The sequence below is a fragment of the Acanthopagrus latus genome, chromosome 14 (genome assembly GCF_904848185.1).
Source record: "Acanthopagrus latus isolate v.2019 chromosome 14, fAcaLat1.1, whole genome shotgun sequence".
Lineage (NCBI taxonomy): Eukaryota > Metazoa > Chordata > Actinopteri > Spariformes > Sparidae > Acanthopagrus > Acanthopagrus latus.
This window is the reverse complement of record NC_051052.1, coordinates 3628681-3646212: the sequence shown is the minus strand read 5'-3', so window position 1 is coordinate 3646212 and position 17532 is coordinate 3628681. Positions and strand designations below refer to the sequence as shown.

The window sequence follows — 17532 nt, the reverse complement described above, 5'->3', positions numbered from 1 at the left end:
TGTTTCAAAAAGTTTGGGAGATGTCCAGAGAAGCTGGCCATGACCTGCAGCCTGTTGCACCAGCTATGCACGAGAGATACACTTTAACTATTTTGAAGAGTGTTATGAGAAATAGTCTGCATTAAAGTTACATTAAATGGCATAGTTTATCACCGCCTGCTGTCAGTCATACACACCATACATTTTTAACCTCTAGATTTTTCTGTCAAGCAGTCGGCTATTGCTACTTGTCAAAGAAAAGCCAACACTAAAAGTGAAGTATTATCTGTTTCAGCAGCTGTTTATATTCAAGGGCATTGATTTTTATGATTCATTCTTTTGGAATGGGAATTGCTGCTTTTACTCGTTACTTGCCTGTAACTGAATTGATTGCCTGTTAAGGGGGAAATTGTGGTACAGTTCACCCTGGAGTATTCCCCATTAATGTGGCTACTGTGACGCTATGAATCCTAATTACTGATGTTGTGTATGTTGCAGATAGCTGCACAAGCCCTTACGGCTTTCCAAATATACATTTACAATACCTGTCCTGATCCTGACAATGATCCCAAAGATCATAGTGGCTCAATGTATATGTATAATCAGACACTTTTGTATGTTGCTGGTAGGTCACAGATATTATAATCTGCCAGGTAGGATAGCTTTGTAACAGCGTGTGCTTACAGTATAGAGCGTTGATCTAAGTCAAGTCGGCTTACTGTTTTCTTCTAAATGACGCTGACACTGTGAACAACTTCAATGTTGAGCGGAGTTGGAAAATCGATTTGTTGTAACTCAGTGTACACAACACCCTGTTTGTTTCATCACCCAGCTTGTCCATATTCAGTGTTAGTACACAGAGTTAGTACAACCCATAACACTCATATTTATGTGTAATAAGCTAGATTGACAGTAAGTGTCAGTTTAAGGTGTTGACAAGGTTTTGGGCGTGACAAGGTTTTTTTTTTTTTTTTTTTTTTTTCATTTAATAACGTCAGAGTTGTAAAACAAATTCAGTCCGAGTCATTTAGCTACATCACAGAAATAGAAACAAACTGGGGAGAACGCTAACACACTAATCCAATATCCAATTGTAGGCCCAGAGTGTTAAGTTTTCTGATCAGCTTCCTGTGTGAGATTGTATCAAACACTACACTGGAGTCAACAAACAAAATGTTGATGTTGCTGTTGTTATTTTCAGGGTGCACGAAGGCTGAGTGGAGGGCAGTAGATATGGCATCCTTCTGAAAGCAAAGTGATGAGGGTCCAGGCTGGCAGAGATGCTGTCTGTGATGTGCTGGAGAATCAGCTTCTCAAAACTGAGAAAAAGGATGTTTTTAATAATCATAGCTAATGATGCTGTCTAATGAGCTGTTATTCAGCAGACAAAACATGTATTTTATCATGTTATCTGATTAACTGGTGATGTCTCCTCCATATAATTAGAGCTCATTTCCTACTGCAGTTGCTTTTGATCAATACATTTGCCCTCTGACCTCGGGGCTGAATCAGAAGATGTCTGCGGCTGTCCGGAGCCTTTTCCTGGTATGAATGTGTGAAGCTGCATGAATATGAAGTGGGGTATTCAAAAACAGGATGTGTTTTCAGTCGTTTCTTTGCATAAATAAAGGTGAAGAAACAGTTCCTTGGGTCTTTTCCAGGTCGCAGTGGGTGCAGGTGGGGTGAGGGTACGGTCCCCCTCCGTGGGTCCAACTTCGCATAAATGACATTATGGAAAGTTAATGTTGTGCTGGCCTCAGTGAAAAGGATGATTTTGCCTCGTAAACTGTCAGCATTGTTAGGGGTTTATAGAGGGGCTTCGCCTTGTTGCCTTTTACACAGACTCAGGTGGAGAAGCATTGCACACTTGAAAATCAGGTGTGTGTGTGTGTGTGTGTGTGTGTGTGTGTGTGTGTGTGTGTGCGTGTGTGCGTGTGTGTGCGTGTGTGCGTGTGTGTGTGCGTGTGTGTGTGCGTGTGTGTGTTTGGTACAGTTGTGTTACACTGGCAGCTTTATTCCTTCTCTATGAATGCCAGTCTGTAAGCAGAGAGGGTCAGAGAGAGACAGACTGCCTTTAGTGCTCGGTGTGTGTGTGTGTGTGTGTGTGTGTGTGTGTGTAAGAGAAAGAGAGGTGCTTTGATGAATGCTATTGATCTTTGTTTAGATGACTTCACGGCTGGAAAGACGGGGGAGAAGCTGATGCACAAACAGCAGACAAGGCGTGCAGATGGCTCAAGATTTTGTCTAATGACAAAATGGACGAGCCGTTTAGCAAAGGAGAGTGTCAAACATTAACAATGTCAGACTGAAGTGAGGAGGTTCTGCAGCACTTGGCCATCACCTCACTCACTTTGGACATTCAGTGCACAAATCCACCCAAGACAATGATTTTTTTTCCCACATGGCCTGTTTCCAGACACTTTTGAATCTTCCTGAGACAGACGACCATAAATACCCAAGAGGCTGCGCGAGAGATAAACAAGACTGCGCTATTAACTGAGGAGATATCTAAACAGCAGTATTGATTGCTGCTATGTTTAAATTGCAATCGGAAGCAGGTTTTTTTTATTTTTTATTTCTCATCATTTCTCAGAGGAAAGGATGGTTCAGGCATCTTCCCCAAACAAAATGCTCTGTTGCTGAATCACTCGGCTACAAATCACGATGCATTAGCATCTCATTTTCTCCCCAGCAGCATTTAAAACATATTTCATTCTGAGGGCTAATTCATCAACAGAGAGCTGTTTCCATATGTATGGTAATTCTACGTGCAAAAGTAACATTCTGAAGACACAGTATATCTCAATATGATTTCATGTCGCCGTCTTGGAGCCCTAATCCTTAGTCTGTGATTCATTTCAACGGATTCTGTTTTGTGATTCCACTATGGCCATAACAAACTGTGAAGAGGGGCCTGAGGGAGATCTTAGCTATTGACCTTGCACCTCTGTGTGTATTCTTGTCATTATACAACACAAGATTGTGTAACAACAATTCAGTGGTGTTTACACACACATAACAACAAAAATCAGACAAAATCTATACAAACTCTCCATCAATCAATCCATCGGGGGTCAGGTAGCAGGCTAAACAGGGTGTTCCAGCAGTCTCTTTCCCCAGCAATTCTCCTCCTCAGAGTCCTTCGGGATGTCCAAGCTCTAGGAATGTAGATCAATTGCATAAGAATGTACAGTGATTTAGACTCAGATTACTTCAAAAACAAATGTTAAAAATATTTTTTTAATAAAAAATAATATTAAAAATATAATAAACATTAAAAATATTTTTAACAAAAATAAAAATATATATATATTAAGAATGTAATAAATACAAAAAATGCAATTTTTTCCCTGTAAACATCACAAATGCATAGTCAGCATTTACAAATGTAGTTATTCTTACTAAACTGCACTGGCACAAACTTATAAGTGTGCTGTCTGCATTTTACATGTTTGACTTTGTCAGATGCACTCTTCAGGAGTTAACAGAGCATTGGTGATTGTGACAAAAGCTTCTTATTTTCAGAAAGCCATGAAGTCAGATTGTTAGAAAGACATATTTTTTGTAATCTGGGCTGATTGTAGTTCTTTTTTGTTTTTGTTTTTTTTTTAATACCTATTTTGGATGATTAGTAACTTCCTTCTATTCTTCCATCTCTAATCTCATGCTACGTAGCTTCCTTCCTGTGTCCTTCTTCTACTCTGCAGCCATCAGCAGATCAGGGGGAAGCTATTCATTACCACCACCACCACCACGTCTACAAGGCTCCACACTGATCCTCAGATCATTTTTCAAACTCATAACAACTTTCAGTGAGAATAATACAGAGGTGGCAAGGAAATGAAGACTTGAAATATGGAAGCACAATCTCCACGTTACTCTGTCATCAGTTTCTCACACATTTTAACAACAAATGTGCAGCGACAACAAAAGCGCATCGCTGTGAATGTACGACGGGCTCGTCCAATGAAGATAAGAAGGAAGAGACTCTTCTATTTGCATATACAGCACTGATAATGGCTTTTATGGCAAGATTAGCTTCAAATGTAAGCAGAAGGATTTTCTGTCGCTCTCCTCCTCATCTGGTGCACACACACCCTTGCATTCAAATGAATATATCAGTATGCTGTAATGCTGAGTACTTCATCATATAGCGCAGCTGCAGGGAAAGTGCTGAGCTGAAGTTTTGAGGCCCTTCTGGGACATTACTGATATATATTGACTATATCAAACTAAATTGACCATGTCATGTGAAGCTGCTAACTACTTTTATCACGGTGATTTTATGGCTGTTGCCAGCCCTTATCTGATGCTGACCTGCTAGATCATGTCCAGAGGGGAGTATAGGCGTAATGTGCAAGCAAATCACAAATAATGGTGTCTGCTCTCCCGTGGGAATGGCTTGACATGGCCAGAGGTCAGTGATCTCCATCGGCTCTCCTTCTCACACTGTATCGACATATCTCCTCTCTCATCTCGTCCTCCGCTCCCTCCCTCCCTCTCGGCCGCAGCGTTTCATCGAAACTGCACAAGAGACTTGACTGAGCTGCTTGAAGAGGAGATAAAATGGCAGAAAGTAATCCCGTGGAAAGAAGAGAGATAAGGAGAGGAACACAGAGACGGAGCGAGAGATGACAAGATTCCCTCCCTTGTCTCCTTCTCCCATGTTAATTACAGCATTTGTCCTCCTCTGGGATGGAGTGCTGCGCACTCACTGCAACAATTTGTGTGAATCACGGCTTGATGTCTCTGAGCAGATGTAAAGAGGAGAGATTTTCATCAACAAAGAGCTGCTATTTGCTATGCACTGTTATGCCTTAGCGGGCTTTGATGATGTATAGGGAGGAGTGAGTAGAGAGCACACAGTGAGGGGAAGTGGTAGGGGGGCAAGATGAGGCCTTCTTCTTGAGCAGAGATGTTCAAAATTCATCATGCCTTGTCAGTTTACCACAGAATGCTTTGAAGACTGTTTGATATGACAGAGAAATCAAACAATGTTTGATGAAGAAAAGATATAGATAAGAGTGTCACAGGTTAAATCAGAGGTAACAACAAGGAGATGCTAAGTCCGTATTTGCACAGAGAATATGAAACTCATAAAGTGCAAGAAGGTAAACTATATGTTGTGGGAACAGGATATTACCACATGTGATACTATCAAGCCATAATAAGTTGATATGTTTCCTTGCAAACAAGAGCCAGATGGTGTGCAGCAAGATATTGTTTTGTGGGTCAATTCATAGGCTGAGTAGTGCAGAATTGACTGTCTTGTTGAAAGAAGATGTATATGTTGTGTTATGTTGCAAGTTATTTTCATGATAAGACTCATATACTGTGCACAGTACAATGCGGGTACAAGACCGATTGATTGTGTGCACATATTTCAAGACTGTAGATAGTCTTGCCTTGCCAGACCTGTCTCTACAGCACTCTGGCAGTGCTAGAGAAAGATCTGGCCACAGCCATTACCATTCTGCTATAGAGTGCTGCAGGGATGACGTATATCTGTAGGCTAACCCGGAAATAAGTATTGTCCCCAACCATTATCAATACAATTTTTGCAGTAAATAAGCTCCGTGGCAAATACAGGTTAATGATACTTACATATTTTGTTCCTCAAGAAAGCCTTGACGAATGAGTGCCACTTTAAAACTGTAATGGCTTTGAAGGTTAAATGCTTCTTACTATACTATACCAACAAGGGTTTACTACAACCAAATTATGCTGGCAGGATCAGTTTTGGATCAATTCACCAACTATACAGTGCATCCCGAGGCTAGCAATGAAGTGTTTTGAATATTTACCATATTCTATGAAAACAGAAGAAAAAAGGTTATGAGACATTCTCAATTTAATACTTATGCCTCTATATGACCTACATAAGCCCCTAAAACAGCTTTCATTTTTGTCCACAGCCCAGACAAGACTCAACAAAAAAAAAAGTTTCCTGTAGTTGCTTGAATAGCATGTTTTTATGGTAATTACCATAAAAAATCCTTATCCCACCTCTTCACGCTAATGATTTCAAGGAAATTAAACCAGAGAACATCAACCTACTATGACCTGTGTCCTCACATGACTATCCAATGGAGCTTTTTGAGAAAATGACAGACTATGAAACTTGATTTTCACAGACAGACAGAAATACCTGTCATGTGTTTGGCTCTTACAATCCTGATTTATCCATGCTTTTGCATGTGGTGTCAGATAAAAAGGTAGAGATGATTGGTTTTCCTCACAGATTCTTGTAGCTGGCCGGCCACATGATGAATTACCCACTTGGACACATGGAGGGTGACTTCAAAGAGAAATACTAACAAACCTCTTCAGTGATGCTGTCTTCGTGTATGGCGGTCGGCGGTGGTCCCTGAGTTATTTCAGAACTTCATGTCAGCAGCTCTCCCTCCCTCTCAGCCCGGGCCAGTGTAGCACTGAAAGGCCACACTTGTGAGTGGGACGTAGTGGTAAGGATGCAGGCCACAGTACAATCAATTTAGATTCTGTGAGGAATCCAGGGCACTGCCCTGGAGTGGAATTTGGACCCAGAGGAAAAATAATCAAGAGGTACAAGAAAACATTCCTGCCCTTCAGATGCTTCTCTCCCTCTCACACTTTCAATTTCCCCCCTAGCCTCCTCCTCTCCCCCATGCTGTGGTCCACCTCGTCACAAGCGTCATGGTGTATATGAAATATGTCTCAGTTGAATGATTGCTGACTGAATTTATGCATATTGGACACTCAATATCTGTAATATCCTCCAATATCATTATTTCCCCCCACAGCCATGGACTAATCTCTATCATAGTCTGTGGAGTGACTCAGATAGGGGAAAAAGATAGAGTCAATAAAGAGATGAGTATGATAATAAAAGCTAAGATTAATTACTCACTCCCACTATCCATCTGCCCATCTTCCATGCTATCTCTCTATCTCTCTTCACCTCTCTCTCTCTCTCTCTCTCTCTCTCTCTTTCTCTCTCTCTTCCTGCTTTGGTTCAGTTTCATTCATTTCAGAGTGCCTTATTGGCACAGTAAGACTTTCCTTACAATGCCAAGGAAACTACTTAGTAACACAGGTGGAAATAAAAATGTAAAGACATTAAAAGGCTACAGAGATTGGAACTTATTTTGTCATGTTTTGATACGTCAAAATAATATCACTGAACAACAGCCAGACCAGAATAAACACACACATGTGAAAGAGTGTAATAGATTTTCCATGTATGGAAATTAAAGATATTTTGTAATGCACTTGCAATATAATGTAAAACCTATCAAATAACATTTTGCCTTTATATTGAACAATACTTGGACAATTATTTCTCATGTCATAAAATACATTCCCATATATTAATATACATTTTGAACATGTAACGAACTACAAGCGAGAGGAATTGTTACAACAATATATTCAAACCCAGAGAAATCCATCATTTTAACCAAGGTAACTTCACACCTGCTACACACCTGACGATGCGTCAGAGAGTGAGGATGGAAGCCGGTGACACAACAACTTTTTTTTCATTGTTCATTTTTTTTTTTTTTATTTCTGTTTCTTATTTCTATTCTACCTGCAGGTCTACAGGATTACCTGCTTGAGGGTGTCTTTAATCAATGATGCGATTGTCCTCAGTAGTAGTCAAAGAGCAGCTGTAAATTGTCTTCCCAAAATGGTTGACACCCTTAAGCTGTTAAAATTTCACAGCAATGTCTCTTTCTTTCTGTCTTGTCCCTTACCCAGCCGGAGTTGTCTGGAGCAGCGGTCCTCCACCAGGCCAGGAGGGATCAAGTCGTGGATGCCTGCCGAGTCTATAGTGCATCCAGCCGCAAGCGCAGAGTGCTGACACCTGGAGACCTCAAACACCTTGTGGTGGACGAGGACCATGAGCTCATCTACTGCTATGTCCCAAAAGTGGCCTGTACCAACTGGAAACGCGTCATGATGGTGCTCACAGGCCGGGGCAAATACAGGTCAGTCTGGTGCTTGGCAGACTGTTCAACGGGACTTGAGAGTGTTGGTGTCCATTCATTCCGTTCTGATGATGGAATGACATGTATATTGTTTGTTCTGTCATCGATCCTCACAGTCTTTGTGCCTCTCTTCCACAGCGACCCGATGGAAATACCTTCCAATGAAGCCCACATTCCCTCCAACCTGAAAACGCTGAACCAGTACAGTATTGCTGAGATCAACCACCGTCTCAAGAACTACCTCAAGTTCCTCTTTGTTCGTGAGCCCTTTGAGAGGCTGGTCTCAGCATACCGCAATAAGTTCACCCTAAAGTACAACTCATCCTTCCACAAGCGCTTTGGCACCCGCATCATCCGGCGCTACCGCAAGAACGCCACACAGGACGCCCTGCTCAACGGAGCTGATGTCAAATTCAAAGAATTTGCTGAGTACTTGGTGGACCCGGCCACGCAGCGCGATGGTCCACTCAATGAGCACTGGCAGACTGTATACCAGCTTTGTCACCCATGTCACATCCACTACGATCTGGTGGGCAAGTATGACACGCTGGAAGATGACGCAAACTACGTGCTGCGGCTGGTGGGCGTCGGCGACTCCTTGCGCTTCCCAAGCTACGCCAAGTCCACTCGTACCACAGATGCCATGACGGCCCAGTTCTTCAGCAATATCAGCACTCAGCAGCAGGTCCAACTCTACCAGCTTTACAAGATGGACTTCCTCATGTTCAACTACTCCACACCCAGCTACCTGAGGCTGGACTAACGGAGGACAGAGCTGGGACTCTGAGAATGACTGCCTTGTTTAGGGAGAGGCAACAAAACGAGTGAAGGAGAGAATTTTGGAAGCAAACTTGATTTAAAAAACTGTTGTTGTATACAGGCGTGGGGTCAGAATTAGACATAAAAACAGGTGCTGAAAGAATGAAAGGTAATGGTGCTTGTCTGGGCACAGGGGGAGGATGTCCAGGCAACTCGCAGTGATACAGAGAAAGCTGATTGGCTGAGAATGTGGGCTAAATGAACCAAACGCATGCAAAGACTAAAATGTGTGGGTGAAGCAGGTCTTCAAGGTGTTTTAAAAGGGGAACTTACCCTCAGAGGACGGACTTGACGAGCAATTCTCCTGATGATGTTCCCTACATGTTTAAACAAACTGCTGACAAATTAGGCTGCTTTCAGATTCTACAAAGCAAACAGCGGCCTCGCACGTGCCCTGACCCCAATGCATTGTGGGAGCTAAGCTTATCTCCACCTCCCCCCCGATCAATAGAGAAACTCCGTCAAATTGTAAAACACAATTCATGCCCTTTGCTGCGCTGTCAGCATGGCGTGTTAGCGCCCATCACCCTTGCCCTCATTAGATTTATACATTTCAGAGGGAAACTGGCTCATCATTGCCTCAAGGACGCCCAGTAATAGATGGCTACTGACTTCACTCTCAAGACCTCACAACTGTAACTGCGGTGACATGGCCTTCAGATAACAGTTGTAATGAAATGAGTTGTCACCGGTTTCTCTCACCATGATGTTGGCAGAATGAACCTATGTGTTACGATCTGAGGACCCACTGAAAACAGAAAACTCCTGCAGAAGTAAAGTGTGGAAGTGCTTAATAAATCATTGCCTGTAATACCAAGCATCCTTAACACTTTGAGCTACAGGACGTGGTAAGAACGGTAGGGGTTGTTCTCATGCGAGTGGGCGCACCAGTTGTAGTGACAAGTCTGTGCAGAAAGTCTGAACTGAAAGAGAAGAGACAGCCTGTGTGGTTGTGAAAGGGTTAAAGGCACTGGATCTCATAAACCCGCCCTGCCGTGCACCGCCATGCCCCACCCGGGGGCTCCATGGACACACCCAGGGCACAAAGCCCTTACTCCCAAGACCAAACATGTGTTTCAGTAAATTAAGATTATTCTTTGTCTTCTTGCTTATTTTTATTTTTATTGTCTTATGAAGCATTGCTGCGAGCAGCAATAACAACATATTATTTAATTTGTTTTGTTGATTAATGAGAAAAGATTTAATGTTTAGTTTTCCTGGGCTGATAACAATTTAGGACATTTTAAAGCTGAACTGTTTTGTTTTGTTGATTTCTTCCTGGCAACTTGCCTCTGATACATTTTATTTATGCCTCACAGCATTTTCATTTCTGAAGGGTGTACGGTACATCGCAGCCCATGGCTTTGTCCTTCTGTGTCTGAGCTCATCAGAGATTTATGGGTTATTTTCCATTTCCTGTTGTCAAACATTTGGTGCCAAATGGCTGTGAGAGCTTCAGAGGTCCACACTCGATGTTTGGTGTACATCATCTCCCCCTCAATCCCCTAGCCAGAATATGAGAACTAGCTGCTGCTCTCAGTGTACATATCAACAATCTACTGCCCACATCACGGAACAGAGACTGCACTCATACTGTAATGTGATTAATGTTAGCAAAGTTAAGCAATGTCAAGGTTAATAACTGTGCTCTCCATCTCGCAGTGAATTGGATTACAGGAGGGAGAGAGAGTGGTTTTGTTTTTTACACCTCTTTGTACATTCTAAATCACTCCAGCCCCAAGTGAAAGAGACTTTTTGGAATAGCTGAATCTCTTTGGTCGACTTGTTTGAACCAGACATAATATTTTAATGAATGCATTTGTGTACTTTGACTTTCATTTCATTTTTGGATCTGTTTCTAGTGAGTCACCCAATCTTTTGGCAGTGCAATAATTGTCTGGAGTAGCAGCTTTACAGTTATCTTACAGTCATACAGCTTTGCAGTGCAGGAGATAGTTTCCCTTATTTATTTTCATCAGTCAGATCAAATTAACAGTACTTGATAGCACATACTGCAAAGGTCAACTTAATGACAGTGTCATGTCTAGTGGTGACCCCTTTAGGGTTGGGCCAATAGACGATGCCTTTGTCCATCCCCCCAATCCCTTCTGAGCATTGACTACCATAACATCCTCATTTTAAGGGCCCCAACAGCGTTTTTCAGTTCAGCTTCCTCATTATAGCTTTCCAGCTAACTTTGTTTGACAATGCTGAAGGTGCAGATAAGTTAAGAACATCTCTTTTAAACCCAGCATGGGTATGTACTGGAAGTAGGACATTCAGCAGGCAGGATGTGAGAGATCTGACTCCCTTTGCTGGTGAATCGATACAGTTTTACGTCCACCCCAAGACCCCATGTCATGACAATTAATTTGGTGAGTAAAATATCACCATAAGTAATAGGAATACATGACCAGTGCCATTAGTAAATCACAGATTACACATTAGATATGTCCTTCAGGATGCATTCTGGTGGTGGTTTTCCCTGCCAACCTCTTCTTGTAGCTTTAGAAGTTTTATTATTGTAGGCCTACATTTATGCACATGTCTGCATGTCTCTGTGTGGTTATAATTAGAGAACAGCTTTCTTTTTCTCACACACACACACACACACACACACACACACACACACACACACACACACACACACACACACACACACAGGCACACACACACAGGCACACATCTGGCTCTAATAAAGGAGGAAAGCTACTGGTCTGGCCTGTAGCCTGGTAGTCGTCCTCTTGCAGAACAATGGCTGTATTCTCAGCACGGCCTCCTCCTGAGACAGGCACACAAAAATGAACCCACACACTCAGCTTGTACATTAGTGCTCCTGCTGGGGTTGATGCGCACACAGCATCTTACACAGCAGTTGTAAGGAGAGGCGCGGGCAGGCAGCACCTCTCCACTTTAACACAGTGACTGAGGCTCGGCATAAATTGCTCATTTAACTCCCAGAATGGAGGACGAACGATACACAAAGGACCTCTTAGCCTGCAAACAAGCCATTACAGAGGCCTCACGTCTCCTCATACTATTTTCTCCTCTCCTAACTCACTCTAAAAGTGGCCTCCTACTTAAAAAAAGAAGTTAGTGTCAATGATCCCAAAGATCCCTGCAGAAAAAGGGCAGCGTGCTTAGGCAAACAGAGCTGGAGAAAAATTCTCACAGGGAACCAAGCGAGCAGAGAGGCCCCGGCTGATTTTCCGCCTCTGACAAAAAACAAACAATCGCATTTTGGGCACTTTTTACCTTATTCTTAGTCCGCACAAAATTTAGGCCTGTGCAATGCCCAGTGTCCACTCCTGCTGTTGGATTGTTGATTTTCAAGTCTAGCCAAGTATGTTGCATTTGACGATGTCTATTGTTAGACTGAATTACATTTTTGCTTGGTACTGTTTGGCTGAGGAATGAATGATGTGATTTGGTGCTTATATCTTTATTTGTTATTTATGCACAGATTTTCTTTTATAGTAAAGCGTTGTGTTGAATATCAATGGTTAATTAATGAATTAGTCTATCAACTCTTAACAAATCAGGTTAGAAACAGAAAATGGTTAACCTGCCTTAGCATGAAGACTGGAAACCAGCCTGGCTCTGACCAAAGGCAAAATAGAAGTTAGATTCTACAGCCCTGCTGGTGAGTTTTGTACTCAGGCAGAGCAGAGCTTTAAGTTAACGTTAGCATGCTAACATGTTCACAATCCGTGCCAAAATGCTAATGTGCAGCAGGTAACATGTTCACATCTTATTTGAGCATGTTAGCCTGCTAATATTTATTATGGGATTCATCCTATGGGGAGCATGAATTACAATCAGTGGTGGAAGAAGAACTCCAAATCTTGTGGTATAGCAAAAGCACCAATACCACAGTGTAGAAATACTCTGTTAAAGTCATATATTTTTAAATGTAGTATTGCAAATATTGTATCATATGTGTTGTATGGAGTGGAGTAAAAAGTACAATATTTATCTTTTCAAAATTGTACTTTAGTACAGTGCTTGAGTAAATGCAAATGTAACTTTCCACTACTGATTTAAAGCCAATATTTAATGCGCTCATTTGTTAATATACTGAAGTCCGGACCACAGTTGTGGGTCGACAGACTTTTAGCTGTCTTTAGAGCTGTTTTCAGTCTTTATGCTGAGGGATGCAAGCTGTAGCTTCATATTGAACAGGTAGATCAGGGTGGTGTCAATCTTCTCAACTGACACTGCAAGAAATCAAATACATGTATTCCTTAAATGTCAAAGTACTCCTTTTGAAAGGCAGAAGATATCCTGAGTATAAACAAGAAGGTTTATTTTTCGTTTCCTTTTTTTTCGCACCAAAAATACATGTTGGAAAAACTACTGTAATATCTAATATCATCAGCACATAAGGACAAAGCCAGGAAGCTTTTATCATCCTCTCTCATTCTCTGCCGGGTTCATTTCTCACATATCTTACAGTCCCAGTGCAGGATACTTTTGTACAATGTAGACATGATGTCATTCATACTGCTGTTGTTTTTTGAGCTGTCATGTGTGGATGTTTGATCGATCAATTACTCTGGTTGCCTCACACACACACACTTACGCGCACACACGCACACACACAATACATTTGTGTGGCACTTGTTTTTCTTTGCTTTTCACTCACAGCAACACAGAGCTGCTGAACAGAGTCAGAGCACCTTGTCTCTGTGGTCACCTGGGCCTACCTACATACTGAGACACATATAAATATACGTATGCATATACACACAGTGACTATTTGTTGCTTTCAACAAGCTCTGCTGTTGTAAATTATCAGTTGATCATAGCAGACGAGATTGGCTGCCTGTTTGGGCTCTGATTTTGGATTTGTAAGAATTATTTTTAATTTTCTCACATTGCACACCTAAGTTGAGCTGAACTACAAAACATTTCTGTTATCAGAGAGGGGGTTTTGGCCATTGACCTCTCTCAAATAACTTTGCACCAGGAAGTACAGGAACTGATTTTTAATTTGAGAAACACAAAATAAAACTCATACAGTATCAGCAGTGAGGATTACTTTTCACTTGAAGGGAACTCATTTACACTCCCCCCTCACCACAGTATACACACACACACACACACACACACACACACACACACACACACACACACACACACACACACACACACACACTGTTACATGCACTCAGTCTGATATCACACAGTGATACACCTGCAGAGGCCCATGTGACTCCATCAAGACACGCAGAGAGCAGAGGGAAGCTCAGGAGGCTCCAAGGTCATGTTCACACCAATGTGGTTACAACTGAATCTTTGTTTTTTTTTCTAGAAAAAGTTTCTGTGTGCACAACCATGCCAAGCATTTAGGCCAAAGGTGGACCACAAAATTCATCTGTATTTGTTTGAGCTTTAGAGACAGGGTAAAGACTGCAGATGTGGTTTCTTTCAAAGCTAGGTAGCTGGCTAACGAGCTATATTCATGGAAAGTAATGACAGACAAAATGATGTCATGTGTAGGCTTACATGGCAGCAATGCAGCTGCACTGGCTAAGTGGCAGAATTAGCAAGAATACAGTTGACATATTCAATGTTCTTGAAAAGTGTCAACTGTTCCAAGCAGCTACTATAGCTCACCAACAAGAACGCAGCTAACATAAACACATTGTCAGAGTGAATGAAGATGGTCAGGTTAGAACACACAATCACACTCCGGGCTTTAACTTTGACCAGTCTTATTTTCCCTTTTGAATTGAGGATTTGGTAAATAAATTACCTAAAGAGCAAATTATCTTCCATTTAAATATTCTTGAAAGTTCTTATTAATTGCAGTAACCAAGGCACAGATCACGTTGAAGATGGTGTTATGTTAGCATTATGAATGTACACACAAAATCAACACAGTGAGCTCGCTAATGTTTTTAGCTACATTATGTGCAACGTACTTTAGTGTTCTTGGGAAGGTTAGCGAGCAATTCACCATATTCATCATGAGATTTTGGTATGTAATGCTTAGGCAGGGACTGTTGCTATCTGCCTGTGATCTCAGATCTCAGCTGTGACTTTAATCAGTCTGTTATCATGACCAATGAAAAGTGAAATGATCTTGCCATCTTTGAAAAGCCGATAGTTGTTTGCAGAGCGAGTGTGAAGAACATGCCCACTGGAGCCTATTTGTGTAATCTGCTTTGACAAATGAGTGTGGGTGGAAGGTTTTCTTCACATTTTAACAGCATTTGTCTAATTTGCCCACATTAACGTGGCCGTGGCCTCAGCAGGCCTGCCAGGTTTTCATGTGTCTCTGTGTTGCCCTGACATCTTGTACGTCCTGCTCAAATTGAGCAGAGGTCACGCACCCTCTGATCTCCTAAGTGTTTCCAGCAGCGCCTACCAGATGGCATGGATGCCGTGCTGTAACCTGTACAGTAATGTTTGTGTGACCTTTCGAGGGGTACGTCTCAAATCTGCAGAGTCTGTTCCTGAATTTAAACCATGTCATCAGCATTTTTTCACCGGTGTGTGTATCAGAGTGCCTCATGTAACTTCAAGTGGAGCAGCTGGATAACGACTGGAAAAGTGTTTGTAGGTGTGTGTTTGTGAGAGTGTGTGTGTGCATGTGCGTGTGTGTATGGACACTCTGTTGCAGTGCCGGCTCCGCCTTAGACGGAACGTCTCCGAGTGGGGCGTGATTCCCATTCAAACAGGCACCACTTATTTATTTATTTATTCTCCGGCTACTTTCCCATATTCATTCCTCGCTATCGCCATGGCAACGCACCTAAACTCTCTGTATCTCTCCTTTCCTCCCGGGACAGCCTCTTACTGTTCTGTTTTACTCCGTTCATTTTCAGACGCACTCACTGAAATCATGAATAATTGACTGTGTACTGCACACTGAGTGTAGGAGAGTGATGTCGATCCTACAGCAGCACGACCTGCGGTTCATCTGTCTGATGTTTTCACAATAAAATAACAATGAAACCCATCAGAGCCTCCCACTGCTTATTTCGCGTGTGTACATCGAATATGTCGCAGGGCACACACATGACCTCTGACACAGCAAGGTACATGAAGCGCCATGAACACAGCATGCAGAACAACATGCCATGAGCTCATCTCATTTTCCATAATAGCCTCTGTGTCTCTGACATAATGGAAGATAAAGGTGATAGAGCTCAACAGGTTAAATACATTTTATAGTATTGATACACATACTGTAAGCATAGAGACATTTAGTAGAAATCCACGCATCATCTTAACATTTACCTCTTAGATATAATTAGGGTTAGATTTATGATTTTATCTCTACTGATATCAATATTGATGCCTACTAATACTGGAGACATGCCATGAAAAAAAAAGATTGAACAGTTATTTCTATATTATTACTTTTTTAAATGACAGTGGCAGTGGTCACCTCCAGTTTTTCTACAATTTTACCAACCAGAAGTGCAAAGTGAGTTCTGTGTTTGTAAGGACAGTGCACCTTAAGTTCAAACTAGCTTAATCAGAGGTCTTCAGTGATTTTCAGGCCAAGGACCTCTTGAATAATGGCCACGATTCTTACAGATGTCTTTTGAAGATGTGTTTGCTCTCTCTCTCTGTCTCGATAGACACTGTGAAAACTACAACAAAAATAAAAGACATTCCCATTCACTGCCAGTCTCTGAAGCTGGTGTTAAACAGTCCGGAACACGTTAACATAAGTGAAATGTGCTTAAGTACGATAAAATTCATCATTAAAGGGATATTCAGATGTAAGTTTAATCCATGGTCTAACACACCGTGACACCGAGTAAGACCCTTCCTCAAGAGTTTTCCGACCGCTAGCTTATGTAGTTTTAGCAACCTCAGAAAAGACCACACAATAACAATACTGCTAATCATACTCTTAGATACATACATAAAGGCCGGTTTGACCAATGACCCACAAGTGGCCCTAATGACTCTGATACTTAGAGCTCACACATGTCCTAAACAACTCTGTAAGGACACTCCCACACAAAGATTAAAAGCCTGTAACTCCCCTCCAGTTAGTTTGAACTGAAGAAGATTCTTGGATGAGAGGTGAAACGTCTTCAAGAAACTGAAACAAGTTCAGTTGCCTACGATACAGCAATTAGAGGGGCAATAAATGTTTCCAAACAAACTTTGTGACAGCGCTCTGACATTCTGCTGTTTTTTCTTGGGTCAAGTACCATTTTACATATATTGCATTTAACAGCTCTCATCAAATTTTGCAGCCCACACATTTTAATACTTAATAGAAACACAGAGCACAGAATGTGGAATTGGTTCCAATTTAGCACTCAGTAGCTTTTCCTAGTTATACTACAGTGCATTTGCTGTGATTTGTTCACACCCTTCCATTCCAGCCAATGTCTCTCTGCTATCATCACTTCACCCCATCGTTATCAGTCAATGCCCTGTCTATGGCTCCCTCGGGGGCATCTCTAAATGGCTTCTATTTATAGGGATTTGGCTCTTTAACCTGGTCTAATTGACGGGGTCTCTTGCATGATCTATTAGACTGAAGCATCTACACACTGCTGTTTTATTCTGATTCAAACTGACTTATATTTCCAAGGTAATGCATGTGTGCAAACATAGTATATTTTCTAACTAATAACTAAATAACTCCCTCATTTATTTATCAAATTATAAATAATAAAAAGTAAAAGGAGGACTTGGTCTCTTATGAATCATAGTCATTTTGTGTAACACGTGTGTACATGCCACAGTCACAAGTTTTCATTTTTCACACAGAATAGCTGTTTACTAG

The 17532-nt window shown here is 41.7% G+C and overlaps 1 protein-coding gene across 3 annotated transcripts in view; it reads left to right on the top strand.

Moving 5' to 3' along the window:
* Positions 1-15735, top strand: part of chst11 (carbohydrate (chondroitin 4) sulfotransferase 11) — an 84390-nt gene extending 68655 nt beyond the window's left edge. For all 3 annotated transcript variants that reach the window (XM_037122340.1, XM_037122339.1, XM_037122341.1), the window contains exons 3-4: positions 7720-7949; positions 8088-15735. In XM_037122340.1, the coding sequence (XP_036978235.1) occupies positions 7720-7949; positions 8088-8712 (855 nt within the window). In that variant the 3' untranslated portion in view covers positions 8713-15735. The remainder of the gene's footprint in view (positions 1-7719; positions 7950-8087) is intronic.
* The last annotated feature ends 1797 nt before the right edge of the window (positions 15736-17532 follow it).